The sequence below is a fragment of the Ahaetulla prasina genome, chromosome 1, assembly GCF_028640845.1.
Source record: "Ahaetulla prasina isolate Xishuangbanna chromosome 1, ASM2864084v1, whole genome shotgun sequence".
NCBI lineage: Eukaryota > Metazoa > Chordata > Lepidosauria > Squamata > Colubridae > Ahaetulla > Ahaetulla prasina.
Window position 1 is genome coordinate 359,309,550 of NC_080539.1, and position 25,450 is coordinate 359,334,999.

General features: G+C 42.7%; 1 protein-coding gene across 1 annotated transcript in view; it reads right to left on the minus strand.

Annotated features, from left to right (window-relative positions):
* Nucleotides 1-25,450, minus strand: part of MYO9B (myosin IXB) — a 78,174-nt gene that overhangs the window by 4,175 nt on the left and 48,549 nt on the right. The window contains exons 20-37 of the mRNA XM_058163258.1: nucleotides 24,735-24,857; nucleotides 22,839-22,988; nucleotides 22,573-22,742; nucleotides 20,625-21,512; nucleotides 18,362-18,428; nucleotides 16,940-17,070; nucleotides 16,410-16,570; nucleotides 15,770-15,960; nucleotides 14,381-14,479; nucleotides 12,744-12,920; nucleotides 11,080-11,121; nucleotides 10,106-10,217; nucleotides 9,082-9,155; nucleotides 7,547-7,739; nucleotides 6,042-6,170; nucleotides 5,175-5,280; nucleotides 2,039-2,170; nucleotides 1,240-1,363 (exon numbers count right to left, since the gene is read on the minus strand). Coding sequence (XP_058019241.1) covers nucleotides 1,240-1,363; nucleotides 2,039-2,170; nucleotides 5,175-5,280; nucleotides 6,042-6,170; nucleotides 7,547-7,739; nucleotides 9,082-9,155; nucleotides 10,106-10,217; nucleotides 11,080-11,121; nucleotides 12,744-12,920; nucleotides 14,381-14,479; nucleotides 15,770-15,960; nucleotides 16,410-16,570; nucleotides 16,940-17,070; nucleotides 18,362-18,428; nucleotides 20,625-21,512; nucleotides 22,573-22,742; nucleotides 22,839-22,988; nucleotides 24,735-24,857 — 3,069 coding nt within the window. The remainder of the gene's footprint in view (nucleotides 1-1,239; nucleotides 1,364-2,038; nucleotides 2,171-5,174; nucleotides 5,281-6,041; nucleotides 6,171-7,546; nucleotides 7,740-9,081; nucleotides 9,156-10,105; nucleotides 10,218-11,079; nucleotides 11,122-12,743; nucleotides 12,921-14,380; nucleotides 14,480-15,769; nucleotides 15,961-16,409; nucleotides 16,571-16,939; nucleotides 17,071-18,361; nucleotides 18,429-20,624; nucleotides 21,513-22,572; nucleotides 22,743-22,838; nucleotides 22,989-24,734; nucleotides 24,858-25,450) is intronic.

Sequence of the window (25,450 nt, forward strand, 5' to 3'; positions counted from 1 at the left end):
GTATTCAGTAGCAGTAGGCGGTCCCGTAAGTAACCCGGCCCTATGCCATGGAGCGCTTTAAAGATGGTTACCAAAACCTTGAAGCGCACCCGGAAGGCCACAGGTAGCCAGTGCAGTCTGCGCAGGATAGGTGTCATACAGGAGCCACGAGGGGCTCCCTCTATAACCCGCGCAGCTGCATTCTGAACTAACTGCAGTCTCCGGATGCCCTTCAAGGGGAGCCCCATGTAGAGAGCATTGCAGTAATCCAGGCGAGACGTCACGAGGGCGTGAGTAACCGTGTATAGGGCATCCCGGTCTAGAAAGGGGCGCAACTGGCGCACCAGGCGAACCTGGTAGAAAGCTCTCCTGGAGACGGCCGCCAAATGATCTTCAAAAGACAGCCGTTCATCCAGGAGGACGCCCAAGTTGCGCACCCTCTCCATCGGGGCCAATGACTCGCCCCCAACAGTCAGCCGTGGACTCAGCTGACTGTACCGGGATGCCGGCATCCACAGCCACTCTGTCTTGGAGGGATTGAGCTTGAGCCTGTTTCTCCCCATCCAGACCCGTACGGCCTCCAAACACCGGGACAGCACTTCGATAGCTTCGTTGGGGTGGCCCGGTGTGGAAAAGTACAGCTGGGTGTCATCAGCGTACAGCTGGTACCTCACACCGAAGCCACTGATGATCTCACCCAGCGGCTTCATATAGATGTTGAACAGAAGGGGCGAGAGGATCGACCCCTGCGGCACCCCACAAGTGAGGCGCCTCGGAGTCGACCTCTACCCCCCTGTCAACACCGTCTGCGACCGATCGGAGAGATAGGAGGAGAACCACCGATAGACGGTGCCTCCCACTCCCAATCCCCCCAACCGGCGCAGCAGGATACCATGGTCGATGGTATCGAAAGCCGCTGAGAGGTCTAATAGGACCAGGGCAGAGGAACAGCCCCTATCCCTGGCCCTCCAGAGATCATCCACCAACGCGACCAAAGCCGTCTCAGTGCTGTAACCGGGCCGGAAACCAGACTTTCTAATCATTTACTGAATTATATTTGGAGATGTTATCAGAACTGCTTTCAATAAAGTCTATTTTTTTTCCTTCCTAACTTACACTCGCACAAAAATAAGTCCTTTGGAATTTAACGTGAAGTCGCACATTACATATCAGCCTTGCTGTGTGAGATTAATGGAAAAGTCACACTCCTGTTGTGAAATCTCCATCACGTTTCACACCAGGTGCAATCCCAGTGCTTACTTTGTTCTGTCGAAGCAGTGAAAGCCGCCGGAGAGCAATGCTCTCCGCTGCTTCTAGTTGGCAAATTTCATCCATCTTCATCTTGTACTTTCTCAGCTGTTCCTTGATGATCATCTCCACACACCTATGCATAGGTAGGGAAAAGAGAGAGAGGGAAAAGGAGAAATGGAGAAAACAATCACAGATCATTCATGGGCCCTTCCTTAATGGATGGAAGAAGAGAGGATGAATGGATCAGGTGAATGCACACATGGATAAACGGGCTGACGGAAGAGACACCATTCTCCCAACAATGCAATTATGAACATGTCGGAGCAGGGAAGGTCACATGCACTGATGTTGTGTATATTAACAACCAGCCAACCTCCATTTCCAATCAGATCCACCTTTTTGTCTCCCTCTTCCAACAGAGATACCATCCAAGTTCTACCATCTCTCACAGGAAGCCATCTGAATCAGAAAAAGGAAAATGGTTCAAGAAACTTCAAAAAGAATGTGGTATTTGGCCAGGAGATTGATACCGAGAGATGGAAAAATTAGATTCAGGCTTCTATTACTTGCAGGGAAAAAGGGAATAGATAATACTGTAGTCAGATGATAGAAATAAAATTCACACTAAAGATCTCTGGAACATTTACTTTTGGAGACTGCTGAGACTAGGCCTCATTATACTTGTAGAGATTAATTAGCAATGCTTGTTCTACATAGAGCACTGAAGAAGTTTATCTGTTCACACAATGTCTATTATCCAGGAAAGGGCAGAAGCCTCACTGTTCACAGGCAACCTAGGATAACTCACGTGGTTGTTTTGGAGACATCCTTCATGCTAGTGAGAGGATCCAAGTTGTCAGGACAGCGCAAGAGGCAGGGGGCAAAGACAATGGCCAAGGCATTGGGTGACATCCGATTGACTTCTTCCACCACGGCTACCCTATATTTGGGTATGAGAAGAAGATTTTGTGTGTGTTTAAGCATGCTACAGGTTAGAAGGAGAAAAAAAAAATATTGCCTTACCATTTACACTGGCAACACCTTTTGCCAACCCACTAACCTTTGTCTGTCTTCATTAGCTATATATTGTGCTAAGCTTGATTTTACACAATTTTCTCTCCCCATAATAGTTCCTTTTCCATGAAGTCTATCCTTAACTTCTTTCACCATACCATCTACTACCAACTGAATAAGATATTTAAAACCTATATATCATCTGTATATTGAGTCAGATTGTTACTGAACCAAATCCAGAATGTTCTGCTTCCAATTGATATACCTATCAAAGGATATTGAAGATTAGATCTGGATCATCTTAATGAAGAACAGGTACATTCCTGTATATTCCATCGAGTAAGCCTTTCCTACAAGAAATACATTATGGTCTCTTCCAAAGATGATGTGCATGAGATATGAGGTTTGTCTGAGAACATTGTTATATCCTGCCAGATTCTGGAAGAGTCAAAGTAAGACGATACTAACATATAAAGATAATAACACAATCAAAAAGACTTTTTGCATACCATTAAACACAAAATGCTCATCAAGCAGATTTGAGGCATTTCGCATCTTGGGAGGCAAGATATTAAACCACATGGGAGGACTTTATTAGTTTCTACTACCTTGATTTTACACGAGTGGGAACGCTCAACAATCCCTTCTTGTAAATGTGCAAAGGGTGGGCTAGATCTTTTTTTTTTATTAAAAAGTTTTACAAATATTTTTTAACAAATACATGCCCTCCTCCTCCCTCCACCCCCCACCCTCTCCCCTCCACCCCCTTCCACCACCAGCCCGGACTTCCAGGGTGGGCTAGATCTTGATGGAAGAAACTGTCTTGAAGATTGGGAGCCAAACATGTATGGCTTTAAAGGGGACAACCACCATATTGAAATGGAGCCAAAAGAAAATACTTAAGCAAACGCAGCAGCTGTTTCATTGGTGTTAAGGGGCCAAATTGCTCCGCTAGTTAGCAGATGAGTCATTGCATTTTGGATCAAATGAAGACTTCCAAGGCACTCCCATATAGAAATACATGCTATAATTGTTTAATTATCAGGTGACCAGGACATGAATCAGTGTAGTCATAGTATTTTCATTTAGGTGTCTTGCAGCTTCATTGGAAGTTGGGCAGCAAATACATTTTAATAATGTTAATAATAAACTGGCTTGCCAGTTGGGAGTAAAACACTCTCACCCCCGCCATGTTTCTACCTGCTTCAGCAGGAGCCGTAATTCCAGAATGACCTCCAAATTACAGATCTGCTTCTTAAAGAAGAAAGCAAACCCATCAAGATCTAAACCAGAATTGGGACAGCCAGATGGATAGCTGGCAAACAGCAACTCCATGTTGCAAGGATTTGAGCTTGTTTTGACCCATCAAGGTCCTCAAAGCCTGTAGGTCCTGAGTAGGGATTTTTATAGTATTTCTGGCTTGGCCCGAGGTGACAATGTATCATTTAGCATTATCAACATACTATTGACACCTCATTCCAAACTAATGGATGGAGAGAAGATGAGAGAAGGCCGGCTCCGCTGGTATGGACATGTCCTGAGAGCAGCACCTTCCACTGTTGCTAAGACTGCCTACCAACTACAAGTCAATGGCCAGTGACCTTGCGGGCGCCCAAAACAGAGATGGCAAGACACCATCAACAAAGAAATACAAGCTGTGGGCCTGCACCCTGGAGACGCAGCTAACCGTGTAAAGTAGCGTTCAATAATCTGAAAAGCGAACCCTGCACTTGTGGGAATACACTAGGAAGAAGAAGATTCCAAAGTGATGGATGACCTTACCCAGTGGTTTCATGTACATGTTGAATAAAATGAATCTTGTATGGCTCTCACCGGAGTAACTACAAATTTTACTCTTCCTCCATATGCGTTTACTGAAGCCCTCCACTAAGGAAGGAATGGCACCACTGTAGAACAGTGTGTCCAATCCCCAACCTTCCCAGATGTTTCAGTTGTATAACATGATCTATGTTGCCTTCTACTAAAATAAATAACTGGTGTATCTTCCTTCTGGAAGGCTTTTTTTTTTGGGAGGCTGTATGCAAGATGAAATGTCTGTTCCCAGAACTTTCTGGTGTTTCCTGGAAAGTTTGTTTTCCTGCCAAAATCCACTGATTTTTTTCTTGAGTGGTTTGTGTGTTTTGGAAAGCAATTTTTTTGGAATAGGAAGTAATTCATACATAGTCCTTAGTCCCGAAAATGCAATCTGCAAAACTGCATGATCCCCCACCAGTTCCAGACATTCATTTTCACGAAGCAGACGAACCATCTCTAAAACTAGCACATTGGGGAGAAAAATGAGCATTCCAGAAAATGCTACTTAAATGTTCCTAGAACAAACTCCAAAGTTTCACTTGTATAGTTCTTCCCATCACTCATCTCCATAAATGGAAACAACAGGGGTTGAAGGTAACAGAATCACAGAGTTGGAAGGGACTTAGTAGGTCTTCTAGATCTACCATTTCAGAAAAATGGTTCTCCATTTGTTAAGATGGAATGTTCTGCAAGCAAAGCAGATATTTCCCCAATTGTTAGCCCTCCGTATTTCCCACACTACAATATTAAGAAACAAAGGAAATGGTTTCTTTCTATGAAGCCTTGGGAAAGGGGATGATGAGTTTAACTGATTGACTTTTATTTACTTTAGATTTTTTTTAATCTCCCCTTTATTATTTCTACAAATAACTCGGTGGTTATTTTAAAAAGGCCTGCTGATTTGAAACAGGCCTTGCTCTGTTCATACTTCATTGACCTTAGAATCCTGATTTCGTGCAACATAAATTTCAAACAAACTGTAAAAGATTAAAGTACTTGGCCAAATGTTCTCTGGCTCTTGTAAATTTTAAATTCAGAACATCTCACAGAATCCTGGCTATAATCACTTCCCTGACCACAGGGGGGAAGTTAAACCACAAGACGGTTGTCCTTACTTGACAAGATGGAAAATTAGCCGTTCCAAGGTGTCATGATTGGCCTGTGGGAGCTGCTCGAGGACACTATAAATGGCACAGAGCTGCTCTTGCTTCTCTGGGAGCTCTGTAAGGAATGAGAACAAAAAGGAGAATCCAGTTAGATATAGTGGTCCTTGACTTACAACCACAATTGAGCCCAAAATTTATGTATTAAGTCAGACGGTTGCTAAGTGAGTTTTACCCCATTATATGATTTTTCTTGCCACGGTTGTTAAGTGAATCACTGCAGTTGTTAAGTGAGTAAGGCAATTGTTAAGTGAATCTGGCTTCCCCATTGATTTTGCTTGTTAGAAGGTTTCAAAAAGGTGATCGCATGACTCCGGGACATCACAACTGTCATAAATATGAGACAGTTGCCAAGCAGGAGAGTCATGGTGGTTAGAATGCAGTACTGCAGGCTAAATCACTGCTCACTCCAGGAGTTCGATTCTCACTGGCTCAAAGTTGACTCGGCATTCTGTCCTTCCGAGGTGGGTAAAATGAGGACCCAGATTGTTGGGGGCAATAATGCTGAGTCTGTAAACTGCTTCGAGAGGGCTGTAAAGCACTGTGAAGCGGTATATAAGTTTAAGTGCCATTGCTATCCAAATTCTGATCACGTGACCATGGAGTTGTGGTGAGTGTGAAAAACGGTCATAAGTCACTTTTTTCAATGACATAGTAACTGTGGTCATTGAATGAACTGTTGTAAGTTGAGGACTACCTGTAATATCCAGTGCCTATCTAGTCCAGTATCCCTATTTGTTAAACAAGCCAATTGGAGCCAATCTCACGCCACCTGAGAAAAGAATCACCTCTTTTTTTCTCAGATGCTTCACTACTTACCCACCGCCCGAAGAAAGTCATTGTACTGAGCAAAAGTCATAAGAGGATCCGGTAACTCTCTCAGCCATTGTTTGAAGATCCCTGTGATGGTATGGATGGGGTAGTTTTCTAGCCACACCGAGTTTGGGTCTGAGAAGGAGAGAAGAAACAAAAAGGGAAATATTGAAGCTCCTTGCTCTATACAAGGTGCACATGAATGACAGCTGGAATGTAGTAACTTTGAGATTTTGCATCAAAGATTTGAAGATTTTTTTTTCCCCAGTGCAGGAATTGGCAATGTGTGGATCTTTAGCTACTGTTGTTTTCAAATTCAGTTCAGGCTAGCCTGCCCCCCTGTGGTGCATTCTGGATAGTGTACGAGCGTGAACTGAATGGACTAGGACTGTTCTGTAGCCAAACAACTATTTTGTACTCACACTGTGGTCTCCTGGCTAATGTAACATTGCCTTATGCTAAATAAAGTGGGTGGAAATGTCTGTGAGTCTTATAGAGTGAATATTATTGGGGGGGGGGTTGGTGCGGCCCCGATCAGCTGTTCTAGGTGGTGGAGATTGCTGCCTATTAATGCCTATCGCTGCCGCCGCCTGTTGACAGCAAACAGGCGGCAGCGAATGGGCCATGGTGAATGGGCAGCGGTGGCAGTGAACGGGGTGCGGCTGCAAACAGGCGGTGGCGAATGGGCTGCGGCGAATGGGCGGTGGCGGCGAATGGGTCACAGCGAATGGGCTGTGGCGAATGGACAGATTTTTTTTTCTTGTTTTCCTCCTCTAAAGCTAATGTTCATCTTATAGTTTGGAACGTCTTATAGTCGGTACATATTACAGTCAGTGTGGGGATTCAGCTGATTCGCACCGGTTCACGTGAACCTGTGTTAAATTGCCCACCCACCCATCCACCCCTGCTATCAAAGTGGTTCCTGGGCAGTGCGCTGCAATGGAGAAACGGGCAATGGAGCGGCTGGCGTGAGAGAAGGAGAAGGCCACCTTCCCTCTTTCTTCTCCCTGCTCCTCTTCCTTCCCTCGTGCCAGCTGCTCCATTGCCCATTTCCCCATTGCAGCGCAGCACCCAGGATCCACTTTGATAGCGGGGGGAGGGGTAATTTAACAACCGGTTCATCCAGTGTCAGGCTGGCCATCACGGGAGGCTTGTCTCGCATGTGTGGCGGAGCTGGAGGATGGGGATGGGCCACACCTCCCACGACAGCCAACCTGACCCTGGGCGAACCAGTTGTTAAATTATTTGAATCCCACCACTGATACAGTCTAAAAACTTCTGGAGGGTCACACGTTCTCGACTCCTGCTTTGGTCCTTTCAGGCCTGGTAAAAACTTTGGTTTTTCTACAGCTTCGGTTTTTTATGATTTAACTTCTTTAAAATGGTGGCAATTCTTTGCTGTGGTTTGTGTCCTTTTCCTTCTCTTTCCTTCTCCTCCATCTCCCAAGGAGGGCAACCCACATGCAATAATGCTACCAAGCATCCTAGGGAAGCAGCACTTCCGGCCCTACCTGCTTGCAGGGACTGTTTCAACTCCCTCATGCGGTTTGCTGAGCCCGACTTCCGATAGATGCCTTCAGTGTAGAGTCCATGCATCTCGACATATTCCAACAGCTTCTCCATGACAATCGGGACAGAGTTCTTCTCACTAGTCAGAACACTGACACTGACCCCAAAATGACGAGGCTCTGGGTCTTGGTCCCCCTATGACCAGAAGTGGAAGATGAGATTAATGATTTTGGGACATTCACTGTCATACAAAGGAGGAATGCAGAGTTTACAATTAAAGCTTCAGCTTTCTTTTGAATAGCAGGTACAGAGATAAACCTGGATGATATCATTTCTGATGGTAATATAAGGAGCCCTGGTGGCACAGTGGTTAGAATGCAGTATTGCAGGCTAACTCTGCTCACAGCTTGGAGTTTGATCCTGGAGGACTCAAGGTGGATTCAGCCTTCCATCCTTCCAAGGTCAGTAAAATGAGAACTCAGATGGTTGGCGGCAATAGGTTGACTCTGTAAACTACTCACGAGTACTATAGGGCGATAATTAACTGCTATTGCTGAGCTATTTCAGCTTAACATGACCAAATGTTAATTTCACAAAGAAAAGAAGTTGAAAGGTACTTTTTTCTCCAGGTTAAATGTCTGTATGTGGATGCTCTTTCCTGAATGGAGGACTATTTATTAATATGAGGGGATTCTGATAACTGAAGCAGGCCAGATTGAATTGCTTGGTGATACGATGAGAGAATAGCCACTGCTGAATGGCTTTGAAAAGGAATGGTGGAGAAATAGAATAGTGCTGACTACCAATAGTATGAAATCACAATGTATATGGGTCCATCATGTGTAAAAACTTTGGCTTCTATGGAAAAAGGGATCTTGGACTCAGTAAGATTTTAGAGTTTTTATCAGCCCAGCTCTCCTCGTTCAGTGTTAGCTCAATTGATGGTGTGTATATGAAGCTGCTAAGTGATGATTTAGGGTGAGGGATTGTCAGTATGCTAACGATACTCAGTTTTAAAACTCCACCCTAGGTTGTCTGAATGATGCTGTGGAGATTCTGTCTGGTGCCTGGAAACTGTGAGGGTTCTGGATGAGTCACAATAGGCTTCAGGTCCCCCTGCACAAAATTACCTTTATGTACCTGTATTTTATCTATTTTTATTGTAAGCCGCCTAAAGTCATGTACGGTGAGTTTGGCAGCTGTATAAATCAATATCAAATCAAAATGCTTCAGCAAGTAGCGAGTATGAAAACTAAGAAATGAACATCCATATTTAAGAAGTAGGATAATTCTGACAGGAAAAGTGGGACTACCTTCTACTACTCGCCCCTTACTGAGTGGCTCTCTGGAGACGCTTGGTTGGTTGCTTTTGGAAGCAGGATGTCCAGATGATGGCTTGGCCTGATTTCAGCCCTTACTGAAATCTAGTGGCAGAACTTTAGTTCTGCTGGGGTTGAAGTCTACCCTTCATGAGTTGTAACTGAAGCCAGTTTCTTGTTTTCCCACAAAAGCTGGCCAGAGAGGAGCTATGACCTACCTTTTTTGCTTGTGAGGATGTGCATCCGCTTTGGATTTTGGACAGGCACTTCTTATGGCAGGTCAGCTTACAGACTAGAAGAGGGAACAGAAAATAGACAAAGAAGGCTTGTTAAAGAGAGTCAGTTTGGTCTACTGGTTAAGGCACCAGGCTAGAAAATAGGAGACTGTGAGTTCTAGTTCTGTTTTAGGCATGAAAGCCAGTTGGTAACTTTGAGCCAATCAACAGGAGACTGAGAGTTCTAGTCCCACTTTGGGCATGAAAGCTGGCTGGATGACTTCGGGACAGTTACTGCTCTCTCAGCTCAGCTCACAGGATTGTTCTATTATGGAAAATGGGAGGAAGAAGGAGTATTAGCTATGTTCACCCCTTTAAGTTATTTATAAAAATAATAAAAGATAGGATTAAAAAAACTAAACTAAACAAAACTAAACAAAATAAAATAAATAAAATAAAGTTTTTGTTCCCAAATAAAAGTCTCCTTCCACATTCTTCTTTGTGCAGACAAGGTTTTAACTGAGTGGTGTTTGCAACATGGAAGAAAAATGCTAACTTCTCTGAGAAATAAAGGACAAGCAAAAAAAAAACACAACCCAAACCATTTTCCCATGGAGAAAAAAGATGATAAGGAACTTTCAAATGAAAGAGGAATAAACCGAGAGAAAGCAAAATGACTTCTACAACCACACCATCCCTGTGGGGTAGATCCGTTTTCTGTAGTTTGGGCCTTCCAGGTGCATTGGAAATTTTGGGAGTTGCAATGCCAACACATCAGGAGGGCCTCAGAGTGGGGAAACCTGAAGAATAGGAACACTTCCATTTTTGGAAGGAGGCAAACAAGAGTCCTACTTCCTAGTCCAGTTCAGAAGAAGATTTCCCATTACTAGCAATGACAGTTTTATCTCCCTGCTCCCAGCCCACAATACTATGCCACTGTAAATGAAAAGGCTCATTACAATCAAAAATACCCAGAGCTGCTTAAAACAGGAGTATCAAAGCCCAGATGCTATAAGCTTGCACTTACTGCTACAAAGACAAGCCTTCTCCATAGGCCAGATGTAGGAACAGCACTGCTCGCAAGACTGTAAGATGTTCACTTGGTAATTCACAAATACATGGCCGTTGAGTTCCACAATCTGTAAACAGTCACACAAATATCTGGAATTAGAATAGAATTTATGGGCCAAGTGTGATTGGACACACAAGGAATTTGTTTTGGTGCATATGCTCTCAGTGTACATAAAAGAAAAAGGAATACACCTCACTTATTCGTTAAACTTGTATTTTTAGGTATGTGTTTTATTGAAAAGGGAATCAAAGGTCTATAAAGTAAAAACTGATATTTTGTAAATATGCCGCTTAGTCATTATTCTCTATCCAAATTGATAAAAAAACATATTCCGGTCTATTAGGCATTCTAGAATGGTGGGGTTCCCCCCCCCCCCAGGTATAACTCTGGGCAGAGCTGTGGTTTGTCTTTAGAGCATACTATGACATCCTATTCCATTTAATTTGTTGTAAATATTATAAAACACTCGAAGTTGCTGGCAAACACATTTCTCTATCATTCTTGCATTTTCTGGTTGTTCCTCTGTATATACACAAATGCACTTTTTTGCATTTCCAATGTTATTTCCTCCCATTATGTCAGACTCGCTTTCCTCCAAATGTAGCTCATGCCACACCAGGAGATATCACAACATAAAAACCGAACACGCAATCATAATTTCCATCTTCTCATTCTCCTCTTCCCCACCCGTAAGTCTTTTTCGTTTAAAATAGGGGCCTCCAAACCTGGCAATTTTAAAACTTGTGGACTTCAACTCCCAGAATTCCATTCCACGCTGGCTGGGGAATTCTGGGAGTTGAAGTCCACAAGTCTTAAAGTTGCCAAGTTTGAAGACCTCTGGGATAAGGGACAGCTCTTACAACTGGCAGCACCAAAACCCACATCTAATTCAAGGGCTAATATAACGCTGAAAATCACCAAAGACTCACCACACGTTCCTGTTTCCGCTTTTTTTTTTGAGCCTTGCTTTGCTGTTGGAAGAGTAAGAAGAAAAAAAGGATTCTTTTTTCACATCCTCCCTGTTCTGGCTGAGCTTTCCATTAGAGCTGATCTCTAATGAAGAAAGGCCAGTTCTTGGCATTCAGCAGCACAAAAATGCTTGGCTTCTGGGAAGCAAGATAATATCCCCACTTCAACGGCAAATTGCAGCATTGGCCCCTTTTACATTTTGGAACTGAATGAATGACTCAGCGGGAACATGCTGAGCAGTTAGATAGCAAACAGAATAACAAGAACACAAGTTCTTCTCTGCACAAGAAAGAGTGCAGAGAAGAGCAACCAAGATGATTAGGAGACTGGAGGCGAAAACATGAAGAACGGGTGCAGGAACTGGGTATGTCTAGTTTAATGAAAAGAAGAACCAGGGGAGACATGATAGCAGTGTTCCAATATCTCAGGGGTTGCCACAAAGAAGAGGGAGTCAAACTATTCTCCAAAGCACCTGAGGGCAGGACAAGAAGCAATGGGTGGAAACTAATCAGTTAGAACAATTAATCAGTGGAACAACTTGCCTGCAGAAATTGTGAATGCTCCAACACTGGAAATTTTTTAAGAAAATGTTGGATAACCATTTGTCTGAAGTGGTGTAGGGTTTCCTGCCTGGGCAGGGGGTTGGACTAGAAGACCTCCAAGGTCTCTTCCAACTCTGTAATTATTATTATTATTATAATAAAGGAGAGAAGCAACTTAGAACTAAGGAGAAATTTCCTGACAGTTAGAACAATTCATCAGTGGAACAACTTGCCTCCAGACGTTGTAAATGCTCCAACACTGGAAGTTTTTAAGTAGATGTTGGATAACCATTTGTCTGAAGTGGTATAGGGTTTCCTGCCTGGGCAGGGGGTTGGATTAGAAGACCTCCAAGGTCCCTTCCAACTCTGTTATTCTGTTAAGTCTCTACTAGTGTTCTCCAAGCATAGCAATTTCCAGATGTGTAGACTTTGTCTCAGTTCCAGTTGGTGGGTTCTAGATGGTGAGCCTTTTCTGCTGTGGCCTCCATTTTACAGAACATCTTTTCCTTGAAATAAGGTTGGTCTCATCCCTTTCAGATTTCCAAAGGTCCCTCAAGACCTGGTTGTGTCAGCTGGTCTAGAGACCTCAGGAGGCTGGAGAAATATTGAGATGGTTCCTGATTAATTAACACCTCTTCATCTAATGTCTTTTCTGTTCTGTTTGTGCCTTTGTGCCTTTTTATACTTTTAAAGTTTTTCATATTCATCTTTATATGAATTTGTATATTTTGCTTTTAACTTTATTTCATGCCACCCAGAGCCACTTGATGGTGAGATAGGAGGCTATATAAATCTGACAAATAAGTAAACAAACCAACAAGCTCCCATGACTCTCACGCTGGGTATGGAATTCTGAGATTTGGAGTCCATAGACATCTGGATATTGCCAAGGTTGGAAAATAACACTCTGGATTAGAGTTAATTGAAGTTATTTTATTTGTGTAGAGATCATAATGAAGAAATAATAATGCATGCAATTCCCTAAGTGAGTCACAAAGAAAACCACTCATGTCAAAACTTTCCATGAAAACCCCCCCAATCTTTAAGAATTCAAATAGGTTCCAAGGACATAAACGCGAGACCTTGTGTTGTTCTGGCTCTTCTTTTTTTGCATAGCTGCGGGCAAACTCATCCAGAAGAGACTGGAAAAGATTCAACACCAGCTTCACGTCCTTCTCTTCTTTCTGTTTTGCCATGTTGACTACAAGGAGTTGGTAGTTTTCCATCAGGTCTCTGTAGCCAACATGGATCTGTCCGTTCTGTGGAAAGGTGGTAGAAATAAGTAGGGTTGTTGAGCTGGGATGCATCAGCGGTGTGGGGAACAGGATGTTTCCTCATCGATGTTCCACAGTGCTCAACTGTAAGCACAGCATGTGTGTACCACATTGAGACATTTTCCAAAAGTTATGGAATTTTCAGCATCATAACTTTTGAAACTTAGCCAAACCCAAGCTTCTTCAGTACTCTTAGATTAGGCAGTAAATGCAGGAAAGGAAAACACTTTAATGTATAATTAACTTATGAAACTTAGGAGGACATATTTTAAGAGGTTAAACAGGCTTGAAGGAGGGATCACATGAATTCATTAAAGAGCAGGAGGAGGTTTATAACAGTAAGTCTGGGATATTAAACAAAACCTCTCTGTTCAGAGGCAATCTATCTCTGATATGTCAGACTTATGGGAGCAGCAGCAAAAGATTGTAACCTTCATTCTTTACGTCTGAAATTTCATTTATCTAGTGCAGGGATGTCAAACTCGATTTCAATGAGGGCTGCATCAGGGTTGTGTTTAACCTGGGGGGGGGCAGCTCGACGCCACTCGTGTTGGGGGCCCGAGTGCTCTGCCAGAGAAAATAGGTCCCAAGCTCTGTTTTTGGCTGTGACGGCCTCCTGCAACCCTCTGCCAGTGAAAAAACAGCTCCGGAGGTCATTTTTGGCTGCGATGGCTTCCTGCAACCTCTGCTAGCGAAAATGAAGCTCAGGAGGGCTGTGCAGGCTGGTCGTTCACTGTTTACAGGTCGGCCCACCCACAGGCCTTGAGTTTGACACCGCTGATCTAGTGGGTTATTTGCATTGCATCAAATTTAGATCTGATCCATCAGGGCAACGTTAATAAATTTTGTGATCTAAAATGTTGGAGAGCTATTAAAGAAGTTAGCGTTTTGTTAAGCAATTCAGTAACTCAGAAAGCCAGTGTGATATAAAGAAAAGATGTTGTACTAGGAGGAAGGTATTGTGCAAGGATGGGGAGACCAGTATTCATATATAAATACTATCATTGAAGCTCTCTGGGGTACCTCCTATTTTTCAGCTCAACCTAATTCATAGTTGTTTCATGGAAAAATTGGAGGAAAAGATGCTATATACGTTTACTTGAAGCTTCTGGAGGAAAAGTGGAATATAGTTACAATGAATAACGTTGTTACAGTTATAACTGAAAAAAATGAAATTTCGGTGGATTTAATATAATGCTTATTTCCTTCTTACTAACACAAAACTTTACAAACTGAAGGCCTAGCTATTGAACCCATTATCATTGCTAACACAGGGTCCAGTCAATATTTAAAAAGTCCTCCATGTGCAAATGAAGTTGTTTTATTGATTTCCCAGCTGCTGCTGATTTCTCCAAACATTTAATAGACAATTTTGCTTTAAAGCTGTTCTCTTTCATTTAAAGGCAGTGGTGCTCTATTTTGACATCCCCCCACAAGCTACTTACAGGAGCAGAATACATGGTTTTGATATTCCCACGGAACTTCTCAGTGGCTTCAAAAAACAAGCATTCAATGGCAGACTTCTGAGAGTGAAGATCATTTATCTGAAAAAAAAAGGAGTAACAATACATGAAAGGGGAAGAATGTACTGTAATCTTCCCTTTTAAAAAGCTCACACTATGCCTTTAGGCCTCTTTCCCTCTTCAATTCTGCATTGATAATTCTGATATTAGGATAAATTATATGAAGATGTATAACAGCAGCTCCTAACCTTTTGAGCTCCACCGGGGACCAGTTTTTTTCCCCTGGACTGGGTTGGTGGGGGGATGGTTTCATGCACTACCTAGATTCTGCACATGCACAGATGAAGTTTTGCTCACTTGTGCAGCCCAGTTCCTGACAGGCCATGGACCAGTACTGGTCTGTATTCCAGGAATTGGGGGTCCCTGTTGTATAAGATGTCAATTTGTGCATGTTCATATTTTGGAATAGGGAAAAAAAAGACTGTGAAACGAACAGTGCAATGGGATCGCCTTGGAGATGGCTGGAAAGCCAATCTGATACAAAATGGGACAGCCAGAATTTTGGCAGAAGAATGTCACTTATCCTTAAATTGCTACACTGCCTACTAGCTGGTTTCTGGGACCAATTCAAAATGATGGTTATTAAAACCTGTACAGCAATAGCAGTGGCATAAATCACGCAATACTTTGTCTGAACTGAACATGTCCCTCTAGTCTAGTCATCCAATGAGGGCTACTTGTGGATCCCACCCTCTTCAAGGGACACAGGCAGAGGTGGGATTCAGCCGGTTCTGTCCGGTTCGAGCGAGCCGGTAGTGGCAACTGCAGGAGGCTCTGCCCACCCACCTGGACATAATGTACAAGCAAAGAACATGTGCAGAAGGCTGTGTGCATGTGCAGAGATGGCACGTGCACACACATTTGCAAACCAATAGGGAAGGCAAGTTAATCCCACCTCTGGACACCTGGTGCTTGGATCAGCTTCATTCTATGGAATACTTTCCCTTAAGATGAAGGGAAGGTCCCTGATTATTATTCGTTCATAAACTAGCTAAAGTTGTATTGTTTCTGGCTCTTAGGTAGTTTAAGCTATTGGGCCCTTATGTGGTTTTTAATTGCTTAATGGATTTTTAAATACTTGTATGCTGTTGTTTATTTTTTTCTTTATTTTTGATTTTGTTGATTCTATCCAGAGTCCTTGGTAACTTTTGCAGACTACAAATATTGCGAATGAAGAGAAAATTTCGGGAATCCCTGGGTTAGACTATGTACTCCTGAGTTAGAATATAACTTACTGGGAAAGTCAATTACACATCCCATTGCCTAAACGGGTGCTTGATTTGGTTTTCATACCCAACTGCCGTCTCTCACCTTGTTCAGAAGGAATTCATCCAAGTATTTCAGCTCACTAGCATTTGCAATCTCCCTTAGAAATGGTGCCTTCCATTTCTCTGGCGCCCTTTTGGCTTTGCTGATCTTAATGGTACGGTTCCTCTTAGCTTTGCCGAATTCTTTTGTCTGGCGTTCCTCCAACTGGGGCTGATTAGGAGGCCCAGAGGGAGCTGGAAATGGGAAAAACCAATGCAAGATTAAGAGCTTTCCTTCCTTTTCGCCCCCACAACCAATATGCTCAGCTGGTTTAAGATAAACAGCTTGTGATTCTCATCTGCATTAGAGATGGGAAGCCTTTTAAATTTGTGGGTATCATAAATAGGGTAACACAATCCTTTTTTTCCTCCTACTTCTCATCCCTCCCATCTTTCTACATAAAAAATCCTGCTCCACTGATGTGACAGAGGCTTAGAAAAAGGTTCAGGTTGTATATTGGAGAGCTTGGGAAGATGCTGTTTGTAGTTTTAAGAGACCTGGGAGTTGTGGCTCCCCATTCTGATCTGTATAAATAGTTCTTCCAAGGCATTAGAGAACAAGGTGCTCTTCTGGCAATGGCCTGGACAAAAATAGAAGTTTGGCATCAGAGAAAACCGCCTATTTAGCAGGTGCCAAAGTTTACCTTCCGTTGCCTTGTGCGTCACTGTCGGCTCCATTGGCAACATGCAGGAGAAGAGTGGAATAGTCTCGCTAGTATCCTCATACACTTCAGAATACTCTTTGAAGTTCTTCTTGTCTGTTCTTTTTGCCAAGAGTCTCCGCAATGGACTCCTGAAACTAGATCTGGCAAGAATAGAAAACAGCTGAAGATGTAGACAGCGATAAATAAGAGCAGGCTGGGGTTTGAGCTAAGAAAAAAGAACTGCTCCTTCAATGAGGCTGCTTGATTGGCTATCTGAGAACAAACTTTGCTCTCAAGTTTAAAGAACAATGCAAGATGAAATTGTGTACGTGCAGCTAAGAAGGCAGCTATGGCCGGCAAAAATTAGTGAACTATGTTTCTGTATAAAGGATCTACTGGAATAGTGATTGGCTGAATTTCTGATGCCCTTCCCTGGTTCCCAAAACCTCATCTGATTGATTAAACTGGATTAATTTTTTTTTGCCATTATCACTGCCTGACATCCATAAGGGTCCACAGGGCACACATACTTGGCATCCATATGTTGGCTGGGTCCTGAAGTGAGACCCACTGCACTTAAAGTAGTAGGTAGCTCCTCAGATTTCTTCAGTGCAATTTTCTTCTGGGTGTTTCCATCACCTTCTACTGTGTCCAAAGATGGCTGCAAAAAATGAAGAAAAATATGAAAACCTGCCTTAGACCATGTTACTTTATTACATTAATTAAAATAAATGTAACAATTTCTGGATGTATGGTTGCACAGCTAAAAGCAGGAGAACATACTAAATTGTCTTATGCCAAATTAGCGCATTAATCTACCAAGTTTTTTTTTTAATTTGGCAATGGTTTTCCAGCTATGCGTGCAAAAAGAGGCTTTTTAAAGTTTCATAAGCTGCAGTCCTTTGAACTATAAATACTGAAATCTGGGAAGTCTAAATGCATGAAGCTTAAGTTTCATTCAATATATTTATTAATTCCTTTTTAAACCCATAGAAATCTGCTTCGAAAGACAGTTCTGCCAAAATGAAACGGGTTTTTTTTTTCTTTCAAAGGCTACACTGCAGTTTTTTCAAGATTCTGTTCTGGTAAGTCCTCCTATTATCAAACTCAAAGTATCTGAATTTTAATCAAGCCTGTTAAGCTGATTTGTCTTTCAGAGGATTTTCAAACTGGCTGGTGATTTTTGACAACTGATGTTTTACATGAATTACTATCTGTTTTCTCATCTCCCACCAACCATTTGGATAATTTTATAGCTTCAACATCTTTCTATGAGCTGCTCTGAATACTATTCTAGGGAAACTATGATAGGAATTGATGTACTGATGCTGTCATGTAGGCTACTCAGCCTTTTTCACACTCTTTTGGTACATAAGAATTTTTCAGGAGAGAAGGTTGTATGTGTTTGAGCTATGGGCATTCTGTAGAAAAAGCCATTTGCTCTCTGACTGTATTTTGGCACTAAATCACCTTCCAAATACGGCTGGTATTTGGAAGCCAACTTGTACAATCTGATCACTGAATGTTCATGATGTATGGGGGGAAAAAGTTTGTCCTTCTGCCCAAAAATGTTTCACGTGTGCACTCCAATCTTCCAGCTGTAAATTTTCCTCTAAAAAAACCCAAAGCGTTTAAGAAAGCTTCTTAAACAGTTCATTTTTTTTATTTGCAGTAATGCCCCATAGTCTAGGACCAAAAAAAGGTTTTCAGGTTTCATACATTGCATCTGTTATCATTGCATGCAAGCATTTGACTGTAAATTGTGACAGCAAATGCAATGTCAGTTCTCCTTAGCAAACTAGGCATGTATTGGTTTGATTAAGGTTTTGCTGGTGCCGTTATTTTTTTGCTCAAGCTACTTGGAGCTGTTTTCTCTTGCACAGTGCTCCTCTGCTGCTGGCTGGAGTTACAAAGGACCACAAAATGAACAGGTCTCGTTCAACGAGCAGTACCTGGCTTGTGGAAGTGAAAAGAGTGATCTTGGGGATGTCGTCCAAGGAAGAAGCCGTTTTTTCCTTCCTGCAAGGGGAAAAAAAGATATTTCAGAATGAAACCACCTGTGCTTTAAAAGGATCCCGTTAGAGGCCAATAACGTTTGAGTTGTGATCCTGCGTGGACAAATGTTGACAGATCTCCTTGGCCACTATTATGCACTCCAGCTCGTTCATTCAAACTGAAACAATTTTAAGATAGAACTTAAAAGGCAGGCAATACAAGCTGATGAAAATTGTCCTTCTCAAAGAAAGTCAAGACCCATTTGCAGTCATAGCAATAGCACTTAGACTTATATACTGCTTCCCAGTGCTTTATGGGATATATTTCTTGGCTAAGCACCCTACCCTGAAAAAAACAGAAATGCCCCAGGATTATTTGACTGTATTACCTGAGTAATGCTGCTTAATGCCTTCAGTTATGTTTGCAGGAGAAGAATTGTTTCAACCTGTTAACTCTTTAGTTGTATCAAGATACTGCAGTGAATGTTACCTGCTGAAGGTGGTAGCAAATAGTGCTACCGCTTTAGAAGTTATTTGGGTATTGGTCTCCCTGGGATAACTACAATAAACAAGTGTCCTTTGCATATTAGGCAATCCTCACATGCCTTAATTTGCTCTGCCAGTCACCTGAAATGACGATGGTAGATGCAACTAACTACAGATAGAGGGTTTTTTGCATTCTGCTCAAGTTTATTTTTAGTACAAAATGCACTACAGTTGTGGATCCATCTAAAGGGCCCACATGTCCCATCTTCAGTCTGGGATTTAGAAGAGCGAATAAGACAACAAAACTGCAAGCATTTGGATTTGTGTAATTTCAGCAGCACTTTCTTGAGAAAAATATTTTGGATATAAGTCACTTTGAAGATCCTTCTCAGCCAAAAAGCAGAATGGGAATAGCAATAGCAATAGGACATATATACTGCTTCACAGAGCTTTTACAGCCCTCTAAGCGGTTTACAGAATCAGCATATTGACCTCAACAATCTGGGTCCTCATTTTATCCACCTCGGAAGGATGGAAGGCTGAATCAACCTTGAGCCTGATGAGATTTGATCTGTCAAATTGCAGGCAGCCGGCAGTCAGCAGAACTAGCCTGCAATACTGCACTCTAACCACTGTGCCACTGTGGCTCATGAACTCAAAATCACAGATGAAAACTTCAGTTCTCTTTTTCTCATTCTTTCTCTTTTGTTCTGCATGGTCCCATTTAGACTGATCTTCCAGGGGCAAAGGGAAATGTTTCTTTTTAAAACAGAAGCACTACACGATGTAGATAATTGTAGAGAAAACCATTGGTGATTGTATGATGAAGCACAGCCTTAGGAAACAATGGTTTTTCCAGGAAACCTACTGTATTTTTTGGAGTATAAGACACACTTTTTTCCCCAAAAAAAGAGGGTGAAAATCTGGGTGCGTCATACTCCAAATGTAGCCCTGCCCAGCTTCTCAAAGAAGAGGCTGAAAAAAGCATCAGAAACAAATCTTCAGAAAAGCAGCCCCCAAATAGAGCTTTAGAGGCTTTTTTTCTGAAGCTGTTTCAGAAGTTTCAGAGGCAGAAATAAAAAGCCAAAAAAAGCAAGGCACAGACCTCACAACCAAGGAACCTGTTGCTAAAATTCACCTCTGGGAACAGCTGATTGGGGGTATTCCAGGAGGCTGATCCACCTGCCAATCAGCTTTTTTCTTATTTTCCTCCCCAAAAACTAAGGTGCGTCTCATACTCCAAAAAATACAGTAATTCACACTAGTACAGGTAGTCCTCAATTTACGACCACAAATGAGCCCAAAATTAATGCTGTGAAGCAAGACAGTTGTTAAGTGAATTTTGCTCCATTTTGTGACCTTTCTTGCCACAGCTCTTAAGTGAATCACTGCAGTTGTTAAATTAGTAATATGACTGTTGAGTGAATCTGGCTTCTCCATTGACTTTGCTCGTCAGAAGGTCGCAAAGGGGGATCGCATGACCCCGGGATACTGCAATCGTCATAAATATGAGTCAGTGATCTAATGTCTGAATTTTGATCACGTGACCATGGGGATGCTGCAATGAGCGTAAGTGTGAAAAATGGTCATACGTTTTTCAGTGCCGTTGTAACTTTGAACAGTCACGAAACGAACTGTTATAGGAGGAGGATTAGCTGTACTCAAGATCTAATTTTTCTCAATTTTTATTTCTCATCCTTTTTCAAGATTAAAGATGTAACGCCCAGAATCTTACTTTAATTGTGCAGAAGAAGACACGGCAGGGCCAGTCTTCTCTTCCAAAGATTGGCTGACCAGGTTGTTCTGTCCGCTGACCAGCTGCCTCTTTCCTTGCCAGCGTTCCCGCTTATCTCGCAGTTTGCTTGGATCGTCCTGATACCGTTGAATTTGGAAAGAGGGGGGGCTGCCTAAGTCCTTCACAGCCTGCGGCTTCCTTTTGTCGGTGCGGCTCCGGAAGCTCCGGTTAGCCATCAGATTGTTTGCCCAAGTTAGATCCAGCTCTGTGGGCCTCTCAGGGTAAGTGAAGCTTTGGCTGGTCCGGATCTTGGGATTTTCCATTCTTTCCTGTACATTTGTATCTTCTTTTAGCACCCTGCTTTCCAGTTTCAGTCCTGGGCTTGGACTGGGAACCAGTGTGCCACCATCCAAAGGAAGGAGATGATTGTCAGTCACGGGTGCTCCTTCTTCCTCCATGCATTTGGGGAGCGTTTCTGGAGAAGAAACTGCATCCTGTCCTACAGGTTGCTCAAGCCTTTGAGCCTCTTCTTCCTCTTCCGTGTTGCGAGGGGGGCTATCTTCCCTGGTAAGGACTTCAGGTCCCCCCTCAAATGCTAAAACAACTTGTTTATTTTGCAGCTTGTTGTGCTCCAATCCTCTTTGTCGGCGGTTCTCCCGTTTTTTCCGGTTAATCTTTTGAGACAGAGGAGGAGACTGGTTTTCTGCATGGGCATTTTTAGCTCCATCATCATCTGCTATCGGCCCAGATGTTTCATCCAGCTGCACCTCGAGTTCAACAGCCATCTGGTCTGAGATGGGTTCCTTTGGCTGGAGCAATTCATTATCTTGCTTTAAAAGTTCCTGTTTTATTTCCTCTTGCTTTTTCTCTGTGATCATTTGATGGAACCTAAGGGTTTAAAGGGGGAAAAAAATAAGCAATTTACCCAGAAATGGTTTTTGTGTGTTTGTGTATATAACTTTGAGTCAGTTTGGACTCCTGGATTAGTCCCTGAAAGTTTTCTTGGCAAAATATTTGGAAGTGGTTTGCCATTGCTTCCTTTCCAAGGCTGAGATAAGAGTGACTAGTCCAAGGTCATCCAGCTGGTGTCAACCCTGAAGCTGACCGGACCGAGGCCGTTTTGAGGCTTCAGTGTTGCCACACTGCAGCTAAGGCAGGGGTCTCCAACCTTGCCAACTTTAAGACTTGTGGACTTTAACTCCCAGAATTCCTCAGCCAATTCTAGGAGCTGAAGTCACAAGTCTTAAAGTTGGCAAGGTTGAAGACCCCTAAGCTAAGGGATAGGGAGGGGGGGAATAGAGATAGCTGGGGGTTTATAGCCTAAACAAAATACTTTCTCCTGAAAACCAAGGACATTCTCACACCTGGTCAGAGAGAGAAGGAGTGATGTTACCAGGTAACCGGACCGCACAGTGGTTGGACCCTGTGACTGATTGCTTGGGGAAGGAGAAAAACTTTTACTTTTAATTAGGTGAAAACTGTGGGAACCTTCAGAGTCGGTTTTCACCAGAACTGTGCCAATATGATATACCCAATAAAACTATTCTTTGAGGAATCTACCTGCCTCAGAGTTTTGCTTGCTATGGGTGTATTACTTGGAACCCTGACAGCTGGCTTTGTACCTAAACTGGGATTACAACCTCTGAGTTCCTAGACTGGTGCTTTAACCACTAGACCATACTGGCTCTCTCAAGAATAAAAGTTGCAGAGTCAAAAAAGAAAATGCCAAACTGGATTCTCAGGATCCTTTTATTACTTCCACTGCCCACTAACCCCCACACAGGATGAGAAGGTAAAATGAAACATCTGCTCTTTGGCTTTGAAGCATTGGTCTGGCTCTTCTAAAAATGAAATGTTGCGCCTGATGGATTTCTGCTTTCATCTAACTAGATTCTTCCTATTTTATGACTTTAAGCTCAAGAGATGTGTAAAACTATACATTGCTCACCTCTTGCGCTGCAGATACCCCCGTACCAGAGCCTGAAGGAGACAAACCCTCTTCTTCTGCTGCTGGTATGCTTTCTTCTCCCGGTATCCACGCCATACCGATTGGATATAAATAGCAGCATTTTCTTTCTCCAGGGCCCTCCGGACGACACAGTAAGAACGCCAGCATGCCTGCAATCGATACAGAGAAGGAACAGACCTTCATGGGGAAGGAAAAGGTGTCTCACAAAAACGAGGGAAGATGGCAACCACTACCAGGGCCTGTACCTGCAAGGTAATCGCTGCTTGCCGAGTCCGGAGGAAGCGCCTCCTCTCCAGCACCATTCGCAGCCAGCTCTGGAGGACAATGATTTTTCGGATGACTTCCTTGTGTAGGGTGTCTTGGAGCACCTGTCGGGTGGCTTCCTTCATGAATACCTGGAGGGCAGGAATGACACCTCTGATGACTCAATGTTTTGAAACTAGCAAATAGCAACAGCAGAGAGCTGTAGGAGCTTCTTGGATGAGAAGCAAAAGGTCTTCAAAGAAGAACAAGAAAGCCCCATTGTCTCTTGAAAAAAGCACCTTTGGGATAGCCATAGCACTTAAGACTTCTATACCGCTTCACAGTGCTTTATGGCCTTCTCTAAGAGGTTTACAGAGACAGGTTTATATTTCCTCCAACAACCTGGGTCCTCATTTTACCAATCTCGGAAGGATGGAAGGCAGAGTCAACCTTGAGCCAGTCAGGATAGAAGGAATTGAACTCCTGGCAGTGAGAGCAGTTAGCCTGCAATAAGGTAAAGGTAAAGGTTCCCCTCGCACATACGTGCTAGTAGTTGCCGACTCTAGGGGGTGGTGCTCATCTCTGTTTCAAAGCCGAAGAGTCAGCACTGTCCGAAGACGTCTCCGTGGTCATGTGGCCGGCATGACTCAACACCAAAGGCGCACGGAACGCTGTTACCTTCCCATCAAAGATGCTCCCTATTTTTTCTACTTGCATTTTTACGTGTTTTCGAAACTGCTAGGTTGGCAGAAGCTGGGACAAGTAACGGGAGCTCACCCCATTACACGGCAGCACTAGGGATTCGAACCACCGAGCTGCCAACCTTTCGATCGACAAGCTCAACGTCCCCACCACGGCACCACAAACTAGCCCCTCAGATTGATTGCAACCAGATATTTAAAGAAAGAGATAGGACCAGGGAATTCTAGTCAATAAGAGGAAGACACGGACATTGAGTTATTACTGTTAAGAGGAAATTCCTGATCTAAGGTACTTTAAAATTGGATACAGAACTGGTGTAGAAAGTAGGAAAGAAAAAGAAGCCAAAAAAAAAAAAGATTATTTAGTTAAGTTAATCTCTGTATCTTTAGTTAAAAAGATATTACATACATTTAGTTAAGTTCGCAAAACAGATCTGGACATTTTATGCCCCTCAGGCGATATCTGATCCTTTGGCTGTCCCTGTCCAGCCTGCATGGATTGTTTTTATTTTAAGGGTGACTGCTATTTTTCCCCCCCAATTTACACATGTGCCTATATGCATGCCTATGAATTGTCACCGCCCTATTGGTTCAGCCCTCCACACCAGTTCCAGTTTCTCATGTGGCTCGTTGGGAAAATTAATTACGTTCCCCTGTCTTAAAGGATGGTTCTATGGAAAGATACGACAAATAAAAATACGTTACATTTATTGTACTAATTTTATCTCATTTTGGGAGATTTGTACAGCTGTAGATATTGTACTGTTAGAGAACAGTTACATCTAACTCTTCCTTCATTATAGACCAAAACCATTTACATCTGCCTACTCAGATGCTGGCAAAATCCAAACCGTACTGGCTTTCCCAACACCGTACAGCATGTCCCGTTTTGAAAATTCAGGAAGAATGATCCCAAACAGAATAGGACAGGGGTCTGCAAACTTGGCTCTTTTAAGACTTGTGGACTTCAACTCCCAGAGTTTCTCAGCCAGCTTTGCTGGGCTGAGGAAGCTTTGCTCTGGGAGTTGAAGTCCACAAGTCTTAAAAGAGCCAAGTTTGCAGACCCCTGGAATAGGACATATAAAGAGAGGACTGGTCAATATAAGGAAGCAAAATTCACACAAGATGTTTAGATTTGGCCTTATTCCAACGGCCATGTTGAATCTATTTTGGTTTCAGTTGTTAATTCAAACATACCTTGGTCTTTCCTATTTGATAGCTGTTAGTGTCCAGATTCAGCTTGTTTAACAGAGCATTAATTTCTTCCTTGGAGGCTTTGACATTTTTGGGCAGCAACACTTGAAATTGATCAATAAAATCCTAGGAAGATAATGCATAAACAAAAGAAGATTTAGCCAAGAACTCATTATCCTACAATGAATTTGAATATTTTCCTTCCTTCCTTCCTTCCTTCCTTCCTTCCTTCCTTCCTTCCTTCCTTCCTTCCTTCCTTCCTTCCTTCCTTCCTTCCTTCCTTCCTTCCTCCCTCCCTCCCTCCCTCCCTCCCTCCCTCCCTCCCTCCGCCTTTATTATTTTTATAAATAATTCAAGATGGCAAATAGCAATGTATCCAACACATCTTCCTCCTCCTCTTTTTTTTTTACCACAACAATCTTCTGAGGGCCGAGAGACAGAATGACCAGCTCAAAGTCACCCAACCATCTTTGTCTAACAAAGGACTTGAAATGATAGTCTCCCGCTTTCAAGCCTTAACTTCTAAACCAAACTATAAACTGTAGAAGTCCTGTGGTTTTATGGAAGGCCATTTGGAGTTAAGCTGTAGATTTATTTCTTGCAACAAATGATCAAAGTTCCTAACATGCACATATAGAATGTGAGCACTGAGTAGTCATCCCTAAATGACTCATAATTTTTTTTCACCGAGCTGCTAGGATATTTTACTATTCTCCTAA